Raw genomic sequence first — 20,517 nt, forward strand, 5'->3', positions numbered from 1 at the left:
GAAATTGGGGTGGTGGCGTTTGCCACAGGGGCACCTGGGGTGTTGTGGGTGGGTGTCGTGGGAGGGTCTGGCAGTACCTGTGCTCACCTCTCCCCCCCATCCAGCTGGTGTGGCTGCTGCGGGAGCTGGTGAAGAGCGGCGTGCTCGGTGCGGACGGCGTCTGCATGACCTTCATGAAGCAGATCGCAGGTGGGTTCCATGCGCCAGGCAGTAGGATCTGAGCTGCTCGTGCCAGCAGGCTGGGCACGCAGCAGGGCGCGTGGTGGAATTGGGTCCAGAGCCCGGGTTGCTGCACGGCCAGGTCCCGACAGGCTCCGCGCGTCGCAGGACCCAGGGCAGGCAGGAGCAGAGCTCGCTGGCAGGCGCTCAGCCTGCCCCAACCTGTCTGGTGAGGAAATCTCTCCAGGAAGGATGGGGCAGAGGACAAACCCTCACGAGTCTGTTGCTCCCAACGGCCTCTACGAGGAGTGAATCAGAGAGCGAGCCAGGAGGCTTCTGGCAAATGCTGGAACAGGAACCAAATTAGTTCCTGCTGCTGCCAGCTTTCACCCTTGTCACGCTGCACGCGAGCACCGGGATCATCCCCGGTCCCTGCTCTGACCTGGGCGATGACAAGAGCTGTGTGAGCCATCAGAGATGTGGTGTGAAGGCAGGAGCTCTCACAAGGAGCTGGGGCTGCCCGTCTGGAAGCCCACGGCGTGTTCCCAACGGGCCTGGTGTGAGCACCCCACACTCGTGCGCACACACACGCCTTTCCGGATTCACAGGAACGGTGCCTTTTCCGTGTTCCCTGCTCAGCCCTGGTGCTGGCCACGGCGGGGGAATTAACGTCCCACCATAAAACCTGACATTGTGTTTTTCTTGTGCGCGCCCGTGACGCGGGGCTGGGCGGCCTGGATTGGAAATTGCTAGGTCTGCTCTTCAGGGGAGGAAGAACGGGGAGGGAGGGGACAGAGTCCTGAGCGGGAGCCAAGCTGTCCTGGCCCTGTTGTCGCAGTGTAAACAGAGCATTTAAAAACCCATCGGCGAAGGCATCCCTTGTTTCCCCTTGCTTACACCTCCCCGTTCAGGGCCCCCACAGTTCTGGAAGGCCGCCGCCGCCTCAATTCTCACCGCATTTATGATGCCTTAATTGTTGTGACCCCATTGTTTTGGCCTGCCTGCTGCAGCAGTTCGCCGTGCCCCTGCCGCAGGAGGCCCTCGGCTCCTCGTGGCTTTGGCCACGGGCTCCAGCCTCGTGCCGAAGGGCCCCGCTGAGAGGGCGAGACTCTGCTTTGACACCTGGCCTTCGCTGGAGAGCTCGGGTGTTCTTTGCGGATGCCGTGTCCCCGTTGTAGGCTCAGCAGCTGGGAATGTGTTTTTGTTTGGGTTTGTTTTTCCCAGCTACTGAATCTCGCCCTCTCTGGCTTCTCCTCTGCTTTCCAGAAAGAATAATCACTGGCTCCATATTCCAGTTCTTCTGCAGGATTGCAGTACAGACCCCCTGCTCCCCTAACAGAAAGCCAGTCTGCTGCCCTTCTAACCATGCTATCAGCACATCTCGGAACAGCCAAGCGTGTGCAGCAGGCAGAGCAGGAGCAGACAGCAGGATGTGCTCCAGAGCCCTTAATTAGCTTCCCCTGGCTGGGGGCGCGGGGTCTGAAGCCGTCGGTGGTCCAGCTGAATCCGGCAGCAGAACCACACCGTTAATCCAACTGTTTTTTCTCTCCTGTATGGTTTTCCCACTTTCAGGCGGGGATGTGACTGCGAAGAATATCTGGCTGGCCGAGAACGTCCTGGAGATCCTGACGGAGCAAAGGTACGGAGCTCGGGAGGCGCTGGCAGAGGCTGGTGCCATCAGGAGAGCGGCAGCCGGACATTAGGTGGCTGAGAGCGCACCTCAACTGCCCGCCAGGAGGGTTTGTCATCCTGCCCCCTGCACGAGAGGCAGGTTTGGGAGCAGCACTTGCAGCACCAGCTCAAGTGGGACTGCGTTGATGGGGTTTTCTGTGCAGAAGACCCCTGCATTCCCTTGATGTGTCACCAAGCACATTGTTGGCTGTGCCACGAAGCCCTCGCTCTCAAAGGGCTGTGTGTGGGAGCAAACCTACACGGGGTTTGGAGAGGGGCTGCGTGCCACGGTAGGTAGGATGCTCTGCCCGGGCTGGTGCCTGTCCCGCAGCCTCCCGCAGGTGTTGCAGGAGGGACACGGCTGTGCCGCAGCGTGCAGCACCTGGGCCGTGCCACGGCAGCACCCGGCGTGCGGAGGAGCACGCGTGGCCCCCGAGCAGCATCCCAGGAATATTTTCTTCCTGCGTTTCCTGAGCTGCGGGGGAGGTGTTCCTTTCGCAGGAGTAGGACAGAGTTAATTGCCCAAAAAGCTTCCTGTGTTTAAACAGCTCCTGCTTGGTCGGGGCTGCAACTTTAATTTGTTGGGGACGAGCCATCTGGGAAGTATTGTCCTGTGGGTTCAGCATTGTCCTTTGTTGGCAAAGCAGCCGCTAATTGATGATAAGCAGAATTCCTAGCTGCAGCCCTCAACCGGGCAAAGTCATTATTTTTAAATAGCCTATAGCTTTTCACCAAGCGCTGTCTATAATAGCAGCGATTCTCCTCAAATCGCTTATTACTGTGGTTAACAATCAAGTTGTTAAAGCATTTATTTGGCCACGGCTAACAGTCCTGGTGATTTGTCTCCGGGATTAGCTGTGCCGATGCGCGCTGCCGTGAGTGCCATCTAGTGCCCTGCTGCACGGGCTCGCTGTAGGAACCGTGGAGAGACCCTCCGAGATCTCTGGGCTTCTCTGACCTTTGCTCCTTGGCAGCATTTCCCCGGCTCCCTTCGTGCTAAGCTCAGCTCTTCCATTCCCAGCTGCTTCCAAGCTTTCCCCGCTGGTAACGTGGTCTCGCCGTGCGCTGTGCTGCTCGCTGCTGCCAGTCCGCGCCTCGGAACATCCCCGAAGCTCTGCTTGTCTGGCCAAAGCACGTTACAGCTCTTGCCTTGCAAACCAGTAACTGCAAACAGCTGGACTGCAGGAGAAACAGCTCCTCGCTGGTGATTCGAGTCCACATCTGGCCTCGGGTCTGCAGGAGACAGCCCAGCACACTAAATATTCGCTGAGCTCGGTCACTGAAGGAGCCTGACAGGAGCAGATGTGGAAGGAAGAGGCTCGGCCCCTGCTGAAGGTGCTGCTGGAGTGTCCGGGGAACATCCCACAGCAGCTCAGAAACCCCGCACGAGGAGAGCTGAGACCTGAGAGCGAGCCCAGGGGAGAACCTGCAGCTCTCCGCGGGGATTTACGCCCTTTGATCAGGGCGAAAGGCAGAGCTTTAATTAAAGCTACGCATGTGAAGAGCTGATGCCACGTTCAGAGTGTTGAGTGCTTGGTTTAATTAAAAGCAGTAACAACAAAGCTGCTGTTCAAGCACTGGAGGGGAGGCCACTCCACTCCCTCTCGGAAGCCAGCCGATAATTTCGCTGCTAACGGCTGCGCAGTGCTTCCCCCAAGCGTTTTCATCTCTGCCTGCTCGATCGATGAATCCTGGGGCTGTGGGTGGCTTCTGACCCCCCCCTTTGACAGCATTTTTCTTATCTGCATGGCTCTCGTTGGGAAAAGGGGGAGATGCTGACCTGACAGCCCCCAGGATCCCGGCCTTAATTACTCCCACATCCTCCCTAGACGTAACCTCGCGCTGCGCCGCCCGGCCACGCCGCCCAGCCGCCTAATTAATCAGCTCCTCGCAGCCAGCTCGATGCAGCGAGAAGAGCCTGGGAAAGCAAGCACTTGTCACGTCTTCTCGGGCTCCCCCCCGGTGATTTAGGGCAGCTGACTCATTTGCCACCGGGCTGGTGTCTCTTCAGGTGGCGGTGGCGTTGCAGCTGCCGCGCGCAGCGGTGCCACTTCTGCGGGGCTCTGATTTACGGCCGGCTGAGCCGGGAGATGCTGCGGGTTCTCCATCACGCAGGAGGCACCGAGCCGGCCTGGCCGCCCGTTCTTGGCATCCAGCACGAACAGCCAGGCTGACTCGGTCGTTTTTACGGACCGAGAGTATTTATTGTTGCAGTTAGATAAGGGAGGGTGAGAACGCGGCACACCCAGCGGGCAGGGTGCTCGCGGGAGCCGCTGGCGGCCGCACTCTGCCACGGGAGCAGGGCTGTGGCACCCGCCCATACGACTGGGAAACAAATCTGCTCGCAGAAAGACACCAGAGCACTGCTCGGTGAGCTGCCTTGCCCTCCGAGGGTGTAGAAACAGAGCATGACCGTGCCTGTGGGCACTCGTGCTGCTGGCGAGGCTCGCCACATCCTCTCACCTCTGTCCTGCTCTGAGGGGGATGGATTCCTGTGCTGTGCTTTGTCCTGGTGTGATTTCCAGACCTTCTCTACGTAGCTAGATCCGTCCTCTCGCAAATCAGCACATCTCCTTCTCCCCAGCTCTCTCCTTTTGTCATTTCAGCATCCCCATAGTTGCCGCTGTGCTTTTCCTTCTGCCCGCCGTGCTGCTGGGTGGTTGAGATGGGGCAGCAGCAGCTCTTCATCCGCCCCCGAGCTGCACGCGCTGCTCCAGCCAAGGAAAAGGGACAAGTGCTGATTTCTTTGCATCCCTGCTGCCGTGCTGCTGCTTCCCTCGGGCAGCACAAGGGGTGGCTTTCCACTCGGCAGTGCCACGTGCCTCAGCTGCGTGCAAGGCACCTGCTTCGTGAGCAGCCCGTTGAGGCAGGCAGCGTGAAGCCATGCCCATGAGGGAAGGTCCTTTGTGCTTGTCCTGCTGCCTTGTGTCTTGCTCGGTGCTGGATGGCTGCAGAGACGGGAGGAGATGCTCCTGTGGCAGGCAGTGCTAGCGTCGAGGCCGAGTCTGTTCGTGGAGCTGCTCCCTGTGCTCACCCTGAGCACGTTATCGCTTGCAGTTGCGAATAGCTCCGCTTGTTGTGGCTCTGAGCACCTCTGTGGCCCTGGAAATCCAACCCAGCAGCTCCTGTGTGTGTGTCTGCCACCCTGCCACAGAGCTTGGGTCCGAGCCCCCAGCCGGCAGACTGCGATGGGACCCTCCATGGGGGAGGAAGGGGTGGCCTGAAATGCAGCAAGAGCTGGCACGGAGGTGGTTGTGGAGGGCAAACAGTCGGTGGGTGAATGTTCTCCGGGCTGGAGTCCCTGCCCTTGCTCCTTTCCTCAGTGCTTGGTTTCTTCTGGCCTCAGTCTCTCTCTCTGTATGTAATTTCTTGTCGTGTTTCCCTCTAAGATGTGGCTGAAAATGTTTTTTTTTCCCTTCCTTTGGCAGAGAGTGGGTACTGAAAAGCAGCATCTTGATAGCGATGGCGGTGTACACGTACCTGCGGCTCATCGTGGACCACCACGGAACATCTCAGCTCCAGGTGCTCCGCCAGAAGGAGGTGGATTTCTGCATCTCCCTCCTCCGCGAACGGGTGAGCGAACTGGGGGACGGCTGGGAGGGGAGGCCTGGCTCCCTGGGGTGGCTGTGCCTGCCTGCGTGGCGCTGCCTGTGCTCCTCGTGCCCTGCTTGTATAGAAAAAGCTGGCTCCATGGGGTCACCCCAGCGTGCACCCTGCTGGCACCGGTGCCTGGTTTGTTCCCACCGCAGGCTGTGAACAGCTTTTGAACCATTTTGAGTAGGCTGCCTCGTTCCAGCCTGTTCTATTCAGGCCACAAGGTTTGAAACCGTTCCCTTGCTGCTGCTGTGGTGCCTCGGTGGTTGTCTCAGCTTAAAATAGCCGCAGGAATATCAGCTCCTCCCTTAGGGAGGCAGCTGGTAGCCTCGCAGGCTGGTGGAGAACATGATAGCCAGCTCCGGGCCACTCTTAGGCCATCCTGTGCAGGAGAAGCCACCAGCACCAGGTGCTGGCTGGTGTCCTTGGGCTCAGCATCCTCACCCTGCGGGCTGTGAGGTCCCCGCTGCTCCCATCCCACGCGCTGCCCGCTCTCCCCTTGCTCCGTGCTGGGCAAGAAGGACCAAGCTTCAGAGACTGGCTGCGGTCCTGGAGACAAAATGTCAGATTTATGGGCTGATTGTTTGCTTTGCAAGAGAGGGAACATTTTAAAATAGCCGTTGACCTTCCCGCCTGTCACCCTGCCTCTCAGAACCTACTAACTTCAAAAGAGGGGCAGGCTGCCAGGGGCAGGAGTGTAGATATTGTGCAAAGAGTGAATCATCTGGAGCCGGCGGTAAGGTTGAAGGACTGACTGTTCCTCCCTTCCCCTCCACCCCCCAGCGCCTTCCCCCTGCTTGGGAGCAGGTAAACACCCGGTGAGACTTTTTCTTCTTCTTTCCCCAGTTCATGGACTGCTTCATGGTCGGCCGTGACCTCGTGCGGCTCCTGCAGAACGTCGCGAGGATACCGGAGTTTGAGCAGCTCTGGAAGGACATCATCCACAACCCGCAGGTCCTCAGCGCGCAGTTCACAGGTAGGCAGGGCCAAAGGGGTGGCCAGATCCATCCTGCCCTGCCCACGGGCAGGGAACAGCCCCCGCCGTGTCCCCAGTGGCCCCGAGCCACCCCGTGTGCCTTTGGCAGGCTGCTGACGCCGCTGTCAGTCCGTCACAAAGCAAAACACGCCGGGCGTGGGGGCTCTTCCCAGATGCTCTCTTAGCTCTCCCTGCACGCTCTGCTCTATAATTACCCCGTGTGATCCCACCTCCGTCGGTGTCAGGCCCCACGTGGCTGTTTGCAGAGCCTCTCTCGCTGCTGACTAGGAGGAGATGCCTCCAAAGGCAGCCTGCCGCTGGCTGCAGGGGGCTTTGAGGAACTGTTGGTTTGAGGGGGACGTAAACGCAGCTGGGCCACAACTACATAACCACAATTAGTGTTTTTAATCACCTGATTTATAAGCAGAAGGCCAGAGATATAAAGTGTCTGAGTTCTTCAGACTCTCCAGAAGAGACCTCAAGGAACCAAGACGCCCAGAAGATGCAGCAGCTGACACTTTCTAAATGGGTTTTCATTTCTCCCAGTAGCTTTCCACTCTTGGTGTGTCAAACACGCAGCTGTGAAGCACTCTGCGTAGTCTGGGTTAAAATAGATGTGATGGAGAGAGTGTTACATTTATAATTTTTATTGCTATAAATTATTCACTTCACTAGGGGCTGTCACATCATTATCTGTCTGCAGCAATTCGAGGGAGCCTTTGGAAACGGGGCTTTAAAGTGTTCTTTCCCCACCCCCCAGTGCCTGCTCTCCTCTCAGGGGCCATGTTAGCGTCACTTTAAAGATCTCAGATTATGCTCAGGGAAACTCGCAGCGCATCATTTGATTAAATGCTCCTTAAGCTCTGCGATCTCTGGCTTCTTCTCCATCTCCAGAACCTCTCCTGTCACGGCCGGTCTCTGCTGAGGTTTGCCAGCTGAAGGGCTGCAGGGACCGAGTTTTCCTCTCTGGGTGTCGGAGCTGGCTCGTGGAGGCAGAGGGGACCTGGTCCTGCCCTAAGGGAGGCTCAGCCCTGCCTCTTCCTCCAGAAGCCTTTCTATTAGAAGCATTCCCAGTTCTGTCTGGATCTGTGTACCTGCTCATGCTTTTGGAGCATCCTGGGGCATCTAACGAGCCTCCCTGTGGCTTCTCTCCCTCCCCACGCTGGTAGGGGCAGCGGTCGGGGTGATTTTCCTGGTTTGCTGTAGTTTTAACCAAACGACCCTGCAAAGCGATCCCTGACATCGGCGCTCCCGACTCGCTCTCTGCTGACAAGCAGCAAACTCCCTGTGGCTTTTGCCCTTTCTCCTGCGGTTCTGTTTTTCTCCTGTTTAGCACCACCACCGCCAGCCCGTGGCATTGCCCGACGATACACAAAGGTGAGACAACGCCTGGGCAGTGCATGTGCTGCTGAGCGTGTCCCCGTGCAGTTCCTGCTGCGGAGCGGTGGTGTTTTACCCATGGCCTTGCAGCCCTGGGTGCGGCGGGGAGAAGCGAGCTCTTCCTGGCTGTGCACAGCAGCAGCCCCTGGGCTTTTCCTCCCCATCCTGCAGAGGACCCCGCAGCCGGCTCGGGGGGCTTCAAGCAGAATCTCATCTGTCCAGGGCACTCATCAGGGCTGTTTCCTGATTTTTGGCGCAGTTCTGGCCACGCTAATGACCCAGCAAAATAATCCCTAACCGATGTCGGTGCTCCTGACTCATTTTCTGCTGACAAGCAGCAAATTCCCCACGGCTTTTGCCCTTTCTCCCGTGGTTCTGTTTTTCCCCTGTTTCACACCACCACCAGCAGCCGGGGGCATTGCCCGATGATGCACAAAGGTGAGACAACGCCCGGGCATGATCCATAAAGCCGAGACAACGCCTGTGTCTGGCTCGTGCTTCGGAGCCTGCTCCCCAAAATAATTCCCCTGCAGTTGGCCTTTTTCATAGGACTTATTCTTTGCCCTCTTGCCGCCTGCTGAGAGCCTGCCGTAATTGCTCTGCGAGGTGGCTGTCAGCCCCAGCAGCCGCCTGCACACACGCTCAGCTCCATGCTGCTCTGATCCAAGCCAGGCTCGCTGAGTTCTGCGCTCCCATGGCTGGGGCTCGAGCCCAGCAGCACCGAGCTCCAGGTTCAGGATCTGTCCCTCTGAGGGACATTGTGCCAGGAGCTTTTCACCGGCGAGGTGTTCCTGTGGCCGTGCAGCTCGCTCCAGCCTTTCTCTGAGCTCTGCAGGAGCTTCCAGCCGTGCTCCCTGCTCCGAAGCTTCCCCCCAGCCGTCCCCCAGGTGCGACCTGGCTGCATGGCACGGCAAAAGCCCCCGAATGGGGAGGGCGAAGCGCACCTACTGCCTGCAGCATCCCCGGCGCCCGCCTGTCTGCGGCGGAGCTGGCGGCCTTGTAAATCCTTCAGGTCTTGTCGAGCGGCAGCAGAGCCTCTCTGCTCAGGTCATAAATTCCTCCTCTTCCAGCTGCCCGGGAATGATGAGTGGCTCTTGCAGCCTCCCCTTCTGCTTTCCTCCCCTCTGTTCTTTACGCACGAGTTGTTTTTTTTCTTATGTCTGGTCTTCATCTTCACATCTGGGTGCCTTTACGCCAGGGGAGGAGCTGGACTTCGGTCCTGGTAGAGCCCTGGATGTGGGCTCTTTTATGCCAACCCTGCTTTTTGGTGCCAACTGCTCCATCTGAAACTGTCGGCTGGGGTGGGACGAGTGGCAGGGACAAGTCTAAGGTCATCTTTGTGCCTCCTGGCAAGATATGGGAGATGTACTGTGGTGGTTATAGCTTGCACCTTGGTGTCTGGGCTTCCTCACCCAGACCTTGCCCCTGCCTTCTGGTCACTGTTGTCCCCACTGATCCCTGGACAGGAGATGTTTTAGTAGCCAAAATCATGATCTCTTTCCAATGCTTGTGGCCATAGGGAAATAGAGCTTAACGCTCTGACCTGAACCCACTGAGGACGTTGGTAAAGCCCCACGCAGATCCCGTTTGGTGCCATCCATGGCTCTGTGCAGACGCTGAGCCCCGTCTGTCTCTCCCCAGGTGTCCTGCAGCTCCTCCAGTCGAGGACTTCTCGCAAATTCCTGGCGTGTCGCCTCACCCCCGACATGGAGACCAAGCTGCTCTTCATGACCTCGCGGGTGAGTCCCTCGCACTCGCTCGGGGTCCTGTGCCAGTACGGGGGAGGAGGGTGCTCATCCTTAACGGGTCCACCCTGCACCAGCCCCGTGCCCACGTGGGGACAGGGAGCAGCACACCCACGCCTGCTGCTGCCACGGTTCAGCAGGGAAGGTTTCTGCGGGGTGAAACGGTGCAAGCAGCTAAAAGGAAAGGGCTGTCCGGGGCTGGTGCAAGTGTTCTTAGCTTCTGGCATCTAATGGCAACGAGAGGAGGAAAGGCTGCCCAGCAGGAGCTGATGTAGCTGGGCCCGAGACATCCCTGCTATTCATTAAAAGGCACAAAACGGCTTTGCAGGGGAACATTGCTCCTGGCTGGCCGCTTTCCAAGGCGAGCGCTTTCTCTGAATGGCTGCGATGCGGTGGGTTATCAGGGCTCTGACAACAGCAGCGCTGTTCCAGAGAGGCCAGGAGCTGCGCTGTGACAGCACGGGGGTTAACCCTTATCTGTGCTCGCACGCCAGGCAGGGCTGCTCCCCCCTCGCCGGGCTGCGCCGCGTGCTGTGCGCAGGGCGTGTGGTCCCGTCCGCTCGGCTGGAGGCGCGCTGCACAATGGCCCCTTTGCTTCCTCCAGCTCTCTGCCAACGTGGGGCTGGTGGGGAAGCAGGGCGTGAAGGGGAGCCTGCCAAAAGAGGCAGCTTGCAGGAGGGCAGATGAGCCCGTTGGTGGTTCTGGTGGTTTTTTTTCTAACCTTTCCCCGAGCTCTGAGCAAAACCCGTGGCTCCCCCTTCCCCTCCAGGTGCGGTTCGGCCAGCAGAAGCGGTACCAGGACTGGTTTCAGCGGCAGTACCTGTCCACCCCTGACAGCCAGTCCCTGCGCTGCGACCTCATACGCTACATCTGCGGCGTGGTCCACCCCTCCAACGAGGTGCTCAGCTCCGACATCCTCCCGCGCTGGGCCATCATCGGGTGGCTGCTCACCACCTGCACGGTGAGTCCTGCGGGCCAGGGGCACCCTCGGCTCCTTCTGCCCATCCAGCAGCTCGGGGAGCACGTTCTTCCAGCACTAATCTGTAAATTATTCCCACGTAAATTGTTCCCAACCTCCAGCCAAGCCTGAGAGCGGGTCAGGGAACTGCGTGGGATCCCTTCCCCGCACGGGGAGGGTAACCTGCTGATGCTGAAAGCTGCCGGGGAGATTGGGGTTAGGTTTTGCTGGCCGGGCTGGGGGAGAGTTGCAGAGCAGCAATTAGGATGTCGGTCTTTGTTCTGGGCTCTGCATTCCAGTCCTGGCTCTGCTGCATGGTGGAGCCTTTGGGATCGGCTTTCCCAGCATGAACTTCACCGTCTCACTTCTAGCTTGTCACGCACTTTGCTTTTGTGCCTGGACAAATCTTGGAGGCCTCTACGGTTAAAGCAGGATGTGAGAGCACACGGAGCCCGAGGCCTCCTTACAGCCTCAATCGCCCCTGCTCCCAGGCAGTTCCTTATCCCTCCCAGCACTGCACTCTGCAGCAGAAGCTGGAGAGGAGGCTGCTGCTGTGCCCATGAACGCGTGGCAGATAAGGCCAAACGAGATGTGGAGTCCAGTCCAGCACCACTGCAGGTTGTAGCCGCGCAGAGCACGTGGCTGGTGTCTCTCAGTCTCGGGGCTGCCTTGCCCTCTGCTGCTCTGCTTATTCTGGCTGGAGCTGCCTTCAGAGCAGGCAGGTTTCTTCAGGAATTTCCCACCTGGTCTGAAAACCCACCCAGAGCAGCAGCAGGAGCCCAGGGGAGCTGGAGCCAGCCCTGCCTTGTGCTGGTGGTGGGGAGAGCATCACTGCCCCTCCTTGTGCAGCAGCAGGGCCCGGCACGTTGGGTGTGCAGAGACCGGTGCTCAGCACTCACTGATTGACTTTTTTTTTTCTTCTCTAGTCCAACGTTGCTGCTTCGAATGCCAAACTGGCCCTATTCTATGACTGGCTCTTCTTCAACCCCGAGAAGGACAGCATCATGAATATAGGTACCTGGGAGCCCATCTCTGAATGGGGTCAAAGAAGGGGTTAACGGCTTCTGGAGCTGGTGGAGACAGTGGGATCTGGTGGGGAAAGCCCAGCAGATTATCTCCAAAGAGCATCAGTTCCCTCCCCTGCCCTGAGCTCCCGGGGTCTGGCAGCTTGCAGGGGAGCTGCTCTGTTGGAGCCCCTTTTAATTGTGGCTTTTGCCACGTGGCAGCAGCAAGCCTCTTCCCCAAGGTCCGTGGCCAGTCCCAGCGTGTCCCTCCCTGCGTGCCTGGCTGCAGGGCTGTCCCCAGGCTTGGGGCACGGGAGTGGGGACCGGCAGAGCCCTGCTGCTGCCCGCAGGGAGCCTGCTTTGTGCCTGCTGCTTGAAGCCCAGATGTTATTTAGGAGCTGGATGAGGGCAGGGGTGCAGAGGAGCCAAAAGAAGGGGGTTCCCTCTGCACTGGGGGGGCAGCAGGGTGAGGGAGAGGAGGGTGTTGGTATTTTTGGGTGTTCAGCACAGTGCGACCTGCTCTCTCCTTCCAGAGCCTGCCATTCTCGTGATGCACCACTCCATGAAGCCTCACCCTGCCATCACCGCCACACTGCTGGATTTCATGTGCCGGGTGAGCCCCCCACCCCCTTGCTCCCAGGGGAGTTCCCTGGGTCGCCAAATGAGTTGTGTGACCAGGGTTGAGTGGTGGTGGCTTTGAGAGCAGGGTCCACGTGGTCCCTCTGTCACCAGTGGGACAGGGACTCCTGTCCAGCGTGAAGAGAGGATGGTGAGGAGGAAGGGAGCCCCGCGGGCCATCTCCCCGCTGCCTAAACCACCCAGCTGAGCAGAAGTCGTGCTCCAAAGAGAGCTGAGAGAGCTGGTCACTGTGCCAGCCCTTGGGGCTTGGTTTAGCCTCGTCTGCTTGCTCCTGGTGCCCAGGAGTGGAAGTGTGCTGGGCAGGAGCTGCTCCCTTAGGGATTGCAGCCGTGCTCTCCTCTGAGCCGTCCCCGCTGCCCATCGCTGGTGCTCGAATGCGTTGGGGTAGGTCGGTGCCTTCCCTCCTGTGCTGAAACTGGCTGGCTGCACAGCCTGCTCCCCGCGAGCTGCCCCTCGGTCTGTGCTGGACAGTCCCACAGGGCAGGCACCAGCAAGGCAGATGTCTTCACTCCCCAGGGAGTTCCTGGCGCAAAGGCCGCTGCACCCCGCAGTGAGGGCATTTCAGCAATCCCTAAAGCCGGCGATAATTGAGCTGCAAAACAGTGTCATCTCACTTCAGAGAAACAAACAAACAAAAAAAAGCTGTTCCCCCCTTCCTTTTTTTTCTTTTCCTGCATTCCTCAGTGCATCATCTGGTTTTGCACTGTGCCTCTCGATTGCGAAACAGCCCGCGGAGCAGCTCGGAATCTGCCGGCAGCCCAGAGAGCCCTTTTAACCTCCCCTTACCTATGCTAAATTACGGAGGGATTTTTCCCTGACTGATCTGCCAAGACCATAGTCAGGCACGCTGCTGTGGAGGCTCAGCTAAACGATTTGCCTCTTCAAACCAGCCACCAGGGGCTTCTGTGAGTCCGTGTGGTCTCTTGGTAAATCCAGGGCTGTTTCTGGAGCGCTGAGCCCCGGGCCCATGTGTCATTCATTAATGGGAATGCCACTGTGGGAACCCGTCTAAGACTTCCCATCTCCGCACATAAACCCTTCCAGAAGGATGAGCATTAGGAGGAAAAAGGCTTCTGAATTGTTCCCTTTGGTACCTAATGAAGTGCTTGGCCCAGCGAGGTCCCCTGGGGGTAAACAGAATCTGTTTGCCATGTTCCCCAGTCAGACCCATCACCTCCCTTTCAAAGCAAGGCCCTGCTTGGGCAGCAGCTACAGAGCGGGCTGTGCCCCTCAGCGCTGGGAGCAGCAGTGCCAAGAGGGCTGCTTCCAGTAATTTGGTCCCGGGGAGGGCTGATGGAGTTCTTGGAAGCAGGGTCTTTCTGTGGTGTGAGCGCTGGAGGAGCCGCTCGTTGCATCACTTCCCTCCCTCGCGCACAGCACCGCTCGCTGCGCTCCCATCCCGGGGCTGCCCGCGGCCAAAAGCAACTGCTGCCTTCTGGCAGAGGATCTGATCTGGGTGGAAGGTTCCCGGGATGACCCAGATTGCAGGGAGGAGTTGTCTTCCTCTCGCCAGAAGCAGAGGACTGCGTGTGGACAGGGCTGAATGTTGCTTGGGGTGTCCGTCTCCTATTCACCCTGCGCCTGCAGCGCTCGCTGCTGCTTGGAGCATGGCTCTGGCAAGCCCTGGAGCCTCTCAACTGCCCGGGTGCTGCCTCGGGAGATTTCTCATCCCTGGGGGATGTGCGGGCTGGTTCAGTGGGGTAAGGAACCAGAGGTACGGGGTGGTCCTCCCTCTGTGCTCCATCCCCAAGATGCTGCACTCACAGAGCTCTCCTGCTGCCCCTTTTGGTCAAGAGCAGCAGGGGTTTGGCCCAAGATTTTGGGCAACAGACCTTGGCTGGTCCCGGCTGTGTCAGGGAAGGGCTGGTGGCACTGACGGGGTCTTTCTCTTGCTTTCAGATCATTCCCAACTTCTACCCCCCGCTGGAGGCTCACGTGCGGCAAGGCGTGTTCAACTCCCTCACCCACATCGTGGAGAAGCGAGTCCTGGCGTAAGGCATCCTGAATTCTGCTCCATCCAGAGAGCTGCTGTGCAGCAGCCTTCCAGGGCCCCGGTCTCACCAGCCAAAATGAACCCCAGTCCCCGCAGGAGGCATTTGTATTGCACACAACCCGTGGAATAAGCCTTAGCTTTGTCGTTGTGGTGCTGGGGCTTGTCCTGAGAGCAGTCCCTTGAGCCAAGGGGTTGGGGCAGTTAGGAATGCTGCAGCCACTCAGCCTTCCTGGTCGCCGAGCTGAGCAGCCTTGCTGGTGGTGCTCCAGCCTGCAGATAACTGCTCATCTCCACGTTCCCATCCTGGTGAGGCCTCTTCTGCCCTTCCCGTGCGCCTGTTGGTGACATGGGTCTCGGTGGTGGCAAAGGGAGGGCCCCCCGGCTGCTGTGCAGGAGGGAAGGTGGCACCGTGCAGGCTGTGGTGTGCAGGACGAGTCAGAGCCCGGACAGAAGGGAGGAAATCCTCTGGCACATGCAGCGGGGAGCAGCTCAGCAGGGCCCAGTTGAAGGCTCATCCCTGGCTCATTGCGCTCTGGAAGCATTCGGGGCTCGTTCTCAGCATCCAGAGGGGCAGGGTTGGGGCAGGAGGCTTTGCAGAGCCCAGCACAGCGTTGGGGCTGGTAGCAAGCTGCCAAATGGAGCTGTGGAAGGAGGGTGGCCCTTGGGGGACTGCCAGGAACTGGGGAAGGGAAGGGCTTTAAGGACCGTGCAGTGGCTGGAGGGTCTGGTAGGCCTTGCTTTGGGTTTCCAGCTCTGTAGGGAAGCTGGGGCTGCATCCCAGCTGTTTCTCACCCTATTCCCTTCCTACCCCCCCAACACAGCCACTTGGCCCCTCTCTTCGACAACCCCAAGCTGGACAAGGAGCTGCGAGCCATGCTGAGGGAGAAATTCCCGGAGTTCTGCAGTTCGCCCTCGCCCCCCATCGAAGGTAGGGAGCGGGCGGGTGGCAGGGGGAGGCTGCAGCAGGGCTTCCCCCAGCGGTCCCACAGCGAGAGCTGCCTCCAGGAGGTCAGAGCCGGACCCCAGGGAGATGATGAGAGCTCTGGGTGCCTGCGTTTTTGGGTGGCCGTGAGCTCCCCTCATCCCAGCCCCGTGGCACGGTAAAGCCGCTCGCTCCCTGTTTCTCACTCTGTTCCATGGGGGGTGCTTAGCCTTTCGTCTCTGTAGGCTAATTGATTAACCTTAATTAGGTTTAACAAAGAGCAAGCGTTTCCAACCTGAATTTACCAGGAGAGCGCTGCTGCTCGGCCATATCCGCTGAAGGGCTGTGCCTGGGAGCCTGTCCTTGCCGTGGCACCAGCTGAATTGGCAGAAGGAACCCCTCCCAGCAGCAAACCCTGCTGCCCCGAGCCCCACGGCCTCGTGGAGCTCCCCGAGCTGTGGCTTTGCTCAGGGCCTTGGGCTCTGCTGCTGTCTGGGGCGAGGGATGGAGCAGGAAGGGAGCTGGGCAGCTCGCATGGAGAATACCCTGGTGCTGCCACGCTTTGCCCTGAGTGGGGATGGTGAAATGGAGTCACGGGGAGTCCTGTGCCCCAACGTGAGTTTCCCAGGGCCTGTCACTTGCCCAGGATCTCTCTTCCCCTGTGCAGAGCACTCAGCTGTAGCCAGAGCTTGGTTGTGGTGACTCACGAGCAGAGCTTGTCCTGCCCCGGGGCTGTGCCAGGAGCCGCCGTAACCTCGCTTCTGCTCTCACCCCTTTTGCATTTGTTCCCTCAGTCAAAATTGAGGAACCCGTTTCCATGGAGATGGACAATCACATGTCAGACAAAGATGACAGTTGCTATGACAACGCCGAGGCCGCCTTTAGTGATGATGAAGAGGATTTGAACAGCAAAGGTGAGGGGTGCAGCCAGCCGGGCACCGACGCTCCCGGCACCTTGGTGTCGGGGCAGTGGCAGCCAGCGCTCTGCCACAGGTCCCCCTCGTGTTGGGAGGTCCCCCAGCTGCAAGCACAGTCCCTCAAAGCCCCTCTCCACGAGCAGCAGGGATCACTGCACTCCAGGCAGACCCAATTTTCAACACCCAGGCTTCCATCTGCAGGAGATGCTCAGCCCGATGCTCTCCTGCTGCCTGGCTCTCTGAGGCTGCTGCAGCTCCGTGCTCAAAGGGAGAGGCCGTGGGGCCTCGTCGCCTTGTGTGGCGATTCCCTGGAGCTTCACACCTCCGAACGCAGCGCTTTCCTTGCCCTGAGTCCTCTCTGGATGTCTGAGTAGTCGCGAGCCCTGCTGCACTGCGTGGCTGGGAATCCCTGTGGCAGCTGCTGTGCTGGATGGTTTGTTTGGGAACAGGGTGTCTCTGTTCTCAGGCAGCTGCTAATGAGGCTCAGGCCTTTAATTGCTCAGTCACACGGTTTTCATTACACTCACTGGAGGCCTCTGCGAGTCCCTCTCGAAGCCATGGGGCTGACAAGTCTGCACGAGGCCAGAATCCCCTCTGCTAGCTCTCTGGAGCTGGAAGCATCTCCGGCTCTTCCTGGCCCTGGTGGCAGGACCCCCCTGGGCCTCCTGCCGTGCTGGAGGGGTACCCCTCGGTGGGGAGGGGCTGCAAGCCCAGGGTGGGGGAGAGGACTGTGCTGGGGCAGTCCAAGAGTCCTGACAGTGCCGTGAGGGCTGCCTGGGGCCCTGGAAGAGGCACAGGCTCGGAAGCCACACACACAGGAGAGGATTTTTGCAAATGGGGTCGGCCACCTTGTCCCATCCTGCAGTCAGAGCTTCCACCCGAGGGCACTTCCCTGCTGACCCTGGCACTTCTGGACTCTGCTGCAGTTCGTTTTTTATGCCTGGAGTGAGGCTGGAGGATGAGGGTGTGGAAAAGCAGTTGGGAAGCAGTTGGGGTGCCTCGGTGCTGGAATCCTGATGGCAAGCGTTTGTGCCTTGGGTGGAGAGAGCCCCGTGAGCGAGCTGTGTGTGAGCACCTTGGGGCACAGGCAAAGCATCGCTTCTGGAAGCTTCACTGAGTGGGGGACACAGCTCTGGACACCCCCGTGTTCAGATCCCATCCTGCCCTCCTGACTGTGACCCCGACACATCTCCCAAGGATGAAGGCGAGGCCAGGGGCTGGGTCACACACCGGGGCACCAAATGCCCCCAGCGGTCCCACGCGACTCCTGCTGCTAGGACAGATTGCCTCGGTGCTTATCAGATGCAGCTGCTTGGGAAAACGGGCAATTTCCAGCCTTACTTCTTTTGTTGCAGGGAAAAAGAGGGAGTTCAGGTTTCATCCGATCAAAGAAACCATTGTGGAGGAGCCCGTTGATATCACGCCGTTCCTGGACCAGCTGGATGAGTCACTGAAGGATAAGGTTCTGCAGCTGCAGAAGGGAAGGTTGGTGCTGGGTCGCGTTTCACGCTGGTGTCTTTGGGGCAGTGCCACACGAGACCTTAGAGCCCTGCTATTCAGTGCTGCTTGCTTCAAGAGCCCTTCTCAAAGCTGATGCCCTCCTGTGGCTTTGTCTCCCTGTAGCCCCCAGAGGTCTCTGCACAGCTCCTGCAGGAAAAGCCCAGCTGGTTTTGCACAGTGCTGGCTAAAAAGAGCCTTGCAATCTGTCCTCGGAGCAGGCTCAGGCTGGGACACCCCAGCGATGCTCCCACTTGCAGTGCACCCACTTGCTCACCCCAGCAATTTCCTGGGGGCTACAGCATTTCTCTGAGTCGGGGGCAGGAAGGCAAAAGGCTTTGAGCTTCATCCTTCCCTGCTGCCGAGGGGAAGCTGTGCAGGCCTTTGGGGCTCCTGCTGCTTGGGGCTGTCAGTGCCTGTCTGCATGGGGCACGCTCTCGATGCAGAGAGGTACCTGTTCCTCTGCCTGCATGTTCCCCATCGCTGCTGTTGATTTGCAGTGACCTTGGAATTAACTCCATCTAAAGACGGCTAAAAAAGCTATTGTTTTTCAGACCTTGGCATAGTGGGCTGATTTAACGTAATTTATGGCTTTATGGCTTTAAGTGCATTTAATCTGATGCTTTTAGTCATTTAATTTGTTTGTCTTGCTGCAGACAACCTCGGGCACTTTTGTAAGTAGGTGCCGCAGCAGTGCAGCGCGTTCTCCCAGGGCTGGGTCTCTGCAGTCTGTGCTTCGGAGCCGTGCCTTCCTCTAAGCCTGGCACCAGTGCAAAGCAGGGCCACCCCCACTCTCAGGTCCTGGGGGCTCCCGAGCAGAGCCAGCTCAGCACAAAGCCCCCTTGTCCCTGCTCTCGGTATCTTCCTTTGTAACTTGGATTTCCTCTTGTTTTTGTGCTCCAGCGATACGGAAGCTCAGTGTGAGGTCATGCAGGAAATCGTGGATCAAGTCCTGGAGGTAACAGCACGGACCCGGAGCAGTGCTGCTGTCTAGCTGTAAAACGAGAGCAGCTGGAGTGGCACGGGCCAGGCAGCTCCAAGCCCGCCTGGTTCTGCCCCACGAGCTTTGCCTGAACATGGGACACAAGCCTGAGGACACTCAAATCTGAAACAAGCTCCAAAGGCCACCGGGCAGCTTCACCCGTGGCTGTTAAACACAGCCCCAAGCTGCAGCGTGCTGGGAGGCTCTTAGGGAAGCTCACACCATGCAGTTTCCTTATAACCCATGGCTGAACGTCCCGTGTAGCCCCTGTCAGGCAGGGCACTGGGTGCTCATGCCGTGACCCCACGCAGCTGCAGAGCTGCTGTGGGCTTCTGCAGGCGCCGTGCAGCCGGGGTGCTCCCTTTTGGTGCTTCAGAGCGGCTGCAGCAAGGCCAGCCCAGCAGATCTGCTGTGGATGTTTTCCAGCAGCTCAGTGCCTGCAGGGAGGTCGCATCCCCTCCCTCTCATCAGCTGCCTGCAGAGTCAAGTGGCCTCTCAGCACAGCTCCTCCCGCGGGAGCGTGGGGACGGGGCTGGACAGGGCACGAATCCTCAGCACCAAGTGCCCCCGGTCCCTGCTAGCCCTGTGCAGTGAGAGCTGAGCTCGGTGAATCACCGTCCATCAGAGGACGAGTGGACCCCAGTGATTGTGCAGTGCTTCAGAGCCAGACGTCAGCTCGGGGCTCGTCGTGCTGGTGACCAGCTCTGGCGTCTCCCAGGGCTGCAAAATAGCAGCAAAATGGCTTCTGAGCAGCTTGGGTGGCGTTCCCAGCAGCTCTGCTGCGTCCCTTCCAGCTGGACCTGTGCTGGGCAGGCAGGCTTTGAGCTTCTGCTTTCCCTTCTCATTTCTTCCCTCCTTTCTCTCCACCAGGAGGACTTTGACTCCGAGCAGTTATCGGTGCTCGCATCCTGCCTCCAGGAGCTATTTAAGGCTCACTTCCGTGGTGAGGTTTTGCCAGAAGAAATCACAGAGGAGTAAGGATTTATTTTCCTGTCTCATCCTTTCACGCTGGGACTCGGGCTTTTCCTAGTAACGCTTCCACCATTTCTGGAAGGCTGTGCTGAACCCAGCAGCTTGCCCTGTGAAGCAATCCAGGGTTCACCAGCGGTCAGCATGGAGCTGCTCAGCAATTATATCCCAGGCTCCAAAGAAACCATCAGCGACCTGCTGCCACAGGTCCTTGTGTCAGAGCTCCGTTTAGGGGATGGTCGGGTGGCTCCTGGCATGCAGGGTACAAAATAATCCACCTGCCCCTGCTGTGCTGGCATACACCAGCACCATGCACCCTTCCTCCTTGATTTTATTGTCATGGGTTTGAACCGAGAGGTTTGGGGTTCTGGTATCGGGACCGTTCCTGTCTCCCCATCAGCTAGGGCTAAGCCTTGATGGCCTGAGGACTGCAGCAAGCAGTGCACGGGGCTTTTTTCTTGCTATTTTCATACTGATTTACCCCAGACCAGAGGCTGAGTGCCCGCTGAGCTCTGATCGTTGCGTTTGTCCCGCAGGTCTCTGGAGGAATCGGTGGGGAAGCCACTCTACCTAATATTTAGGTATGTTTGTTCAGAGCTAGTTCAGACTCCTGTTTGCTTCCTGACCACCACCGTGGGTGAGCCCCATGGGTCTCATTCTGCCAAGACCCCACACTTGCCCCAGCACCCCCCAAGATACCACAACCAGACGAGTTTATTCCTTCCTTCTGCCTACGCAGCGTTTTGTGGGGTAGAAACACTTAAACCACAGGAAAATCCCAGCTCATCTGGCTGTTTGGGGAAGCTGGGGGGATCCCTGGGGTCTCTCCCTCATACCTGAAATCAGCGGGTGGCCAGGACCTGGGGCTGGGTTCCCTGCGAGCGGCCGGTCCTCGGCAGCAGAGAGCTCTCGTGCAGCATCCCACGTAACGCAGCCGTTCTCTGCTCCCCAAGGAACCTCTGCCAGATGCAGGAGGATAACAGCGGCTTCTCACTGCTGCTGGATCTCCTGTCCGAGCTCTATCAGAAGCAGCCCAAGATCGGCTACCACCTCCTGTACTATTTAAAAGCCAGGTAGGTCAGAGAGGGTTGGGGGGAAGCACCCGAGCCAC

The 20,517-nt window shown here is 58.8% G+C and overlaps 1 protein-coding gene across 1 annotated transcript in view; it reads left to right on the top strand.

Moving 5' to 3' along the window:
- INTS3 (integrator complex subunit 3) overlaps positions 1-20,517 on the top strand; it is a 36,871-nt gene that overhangs the window by 7,678 nt on the left and 8,676 nt on the right. Inside the window, exons 5-20 of the mRNA XM_038167933.2 lie at positions 105-189; positions 1,732-1,798; positions 5,259-5,403; positions 6,271-6,400; positions 9,422-9,519; positions 10,295-10,486; positions 11,410-11,497; positions 12,021-12,100; positions 14,026-14,117; positions 14,941-15,047; positions 15,836-15,955; positions 17,314-17,443; positions 18,359-18,413; positions 19,308-19,411; positions 19,943-19,987; positions 20,360-20,479. Of these exons, the coding sequence (XP_038023861.1) occupies positions 105-189; positions 1,732-1,798; positions 5,259-5,403; positions 6,271-6,400; positions 9,422-9,519; positions 10,295-10,486; positions 11,410-11,497; positions 12,021-12,100; positions 14,026-14,117; positions 14,941-15,047; positions 15,836-15,955; positions 17,314-17,443; positions 18,359-18,413; positions 19,308-19,411; positions 19,943-19,987; positions 20,360-20,479 (1,658 nt within the window). The remainder of the gene's footprint in view (positions 1-104; positions 190-1,731; positions 1,799-5,258; positions 5,404-6,270; positions 6,401-9,421; positions 9,520-10,294; positions 10,487-11,409; positions 11,498-12,020; positions 12,101-14,025; positions 14,118-14,940; positions 15,048-15,835; positions 15,956-17,313; positions 17,444-18,358; positions 18,414-19,307; positions 19,412-19,942; positions 19,988-20,359; positions 20,480-20,517) is intronic.

This window comes from Anas platyrhynchos, chromosome 26, assembly GCF_047663525.1.
Source record: "Anas platyrhynchos isolate ZD024472 breed Pekin duck chromosome 26, IASCAAS_PekinDuck_T2T, whole genome shotgun sequence".
Taxonomy (NCBI): domain Eukaryota; kingdom Metazoa; phylum Chordata; class Aves; order Anseriformes; family Anatidae; genus Anas; species Anas platyrhynchos.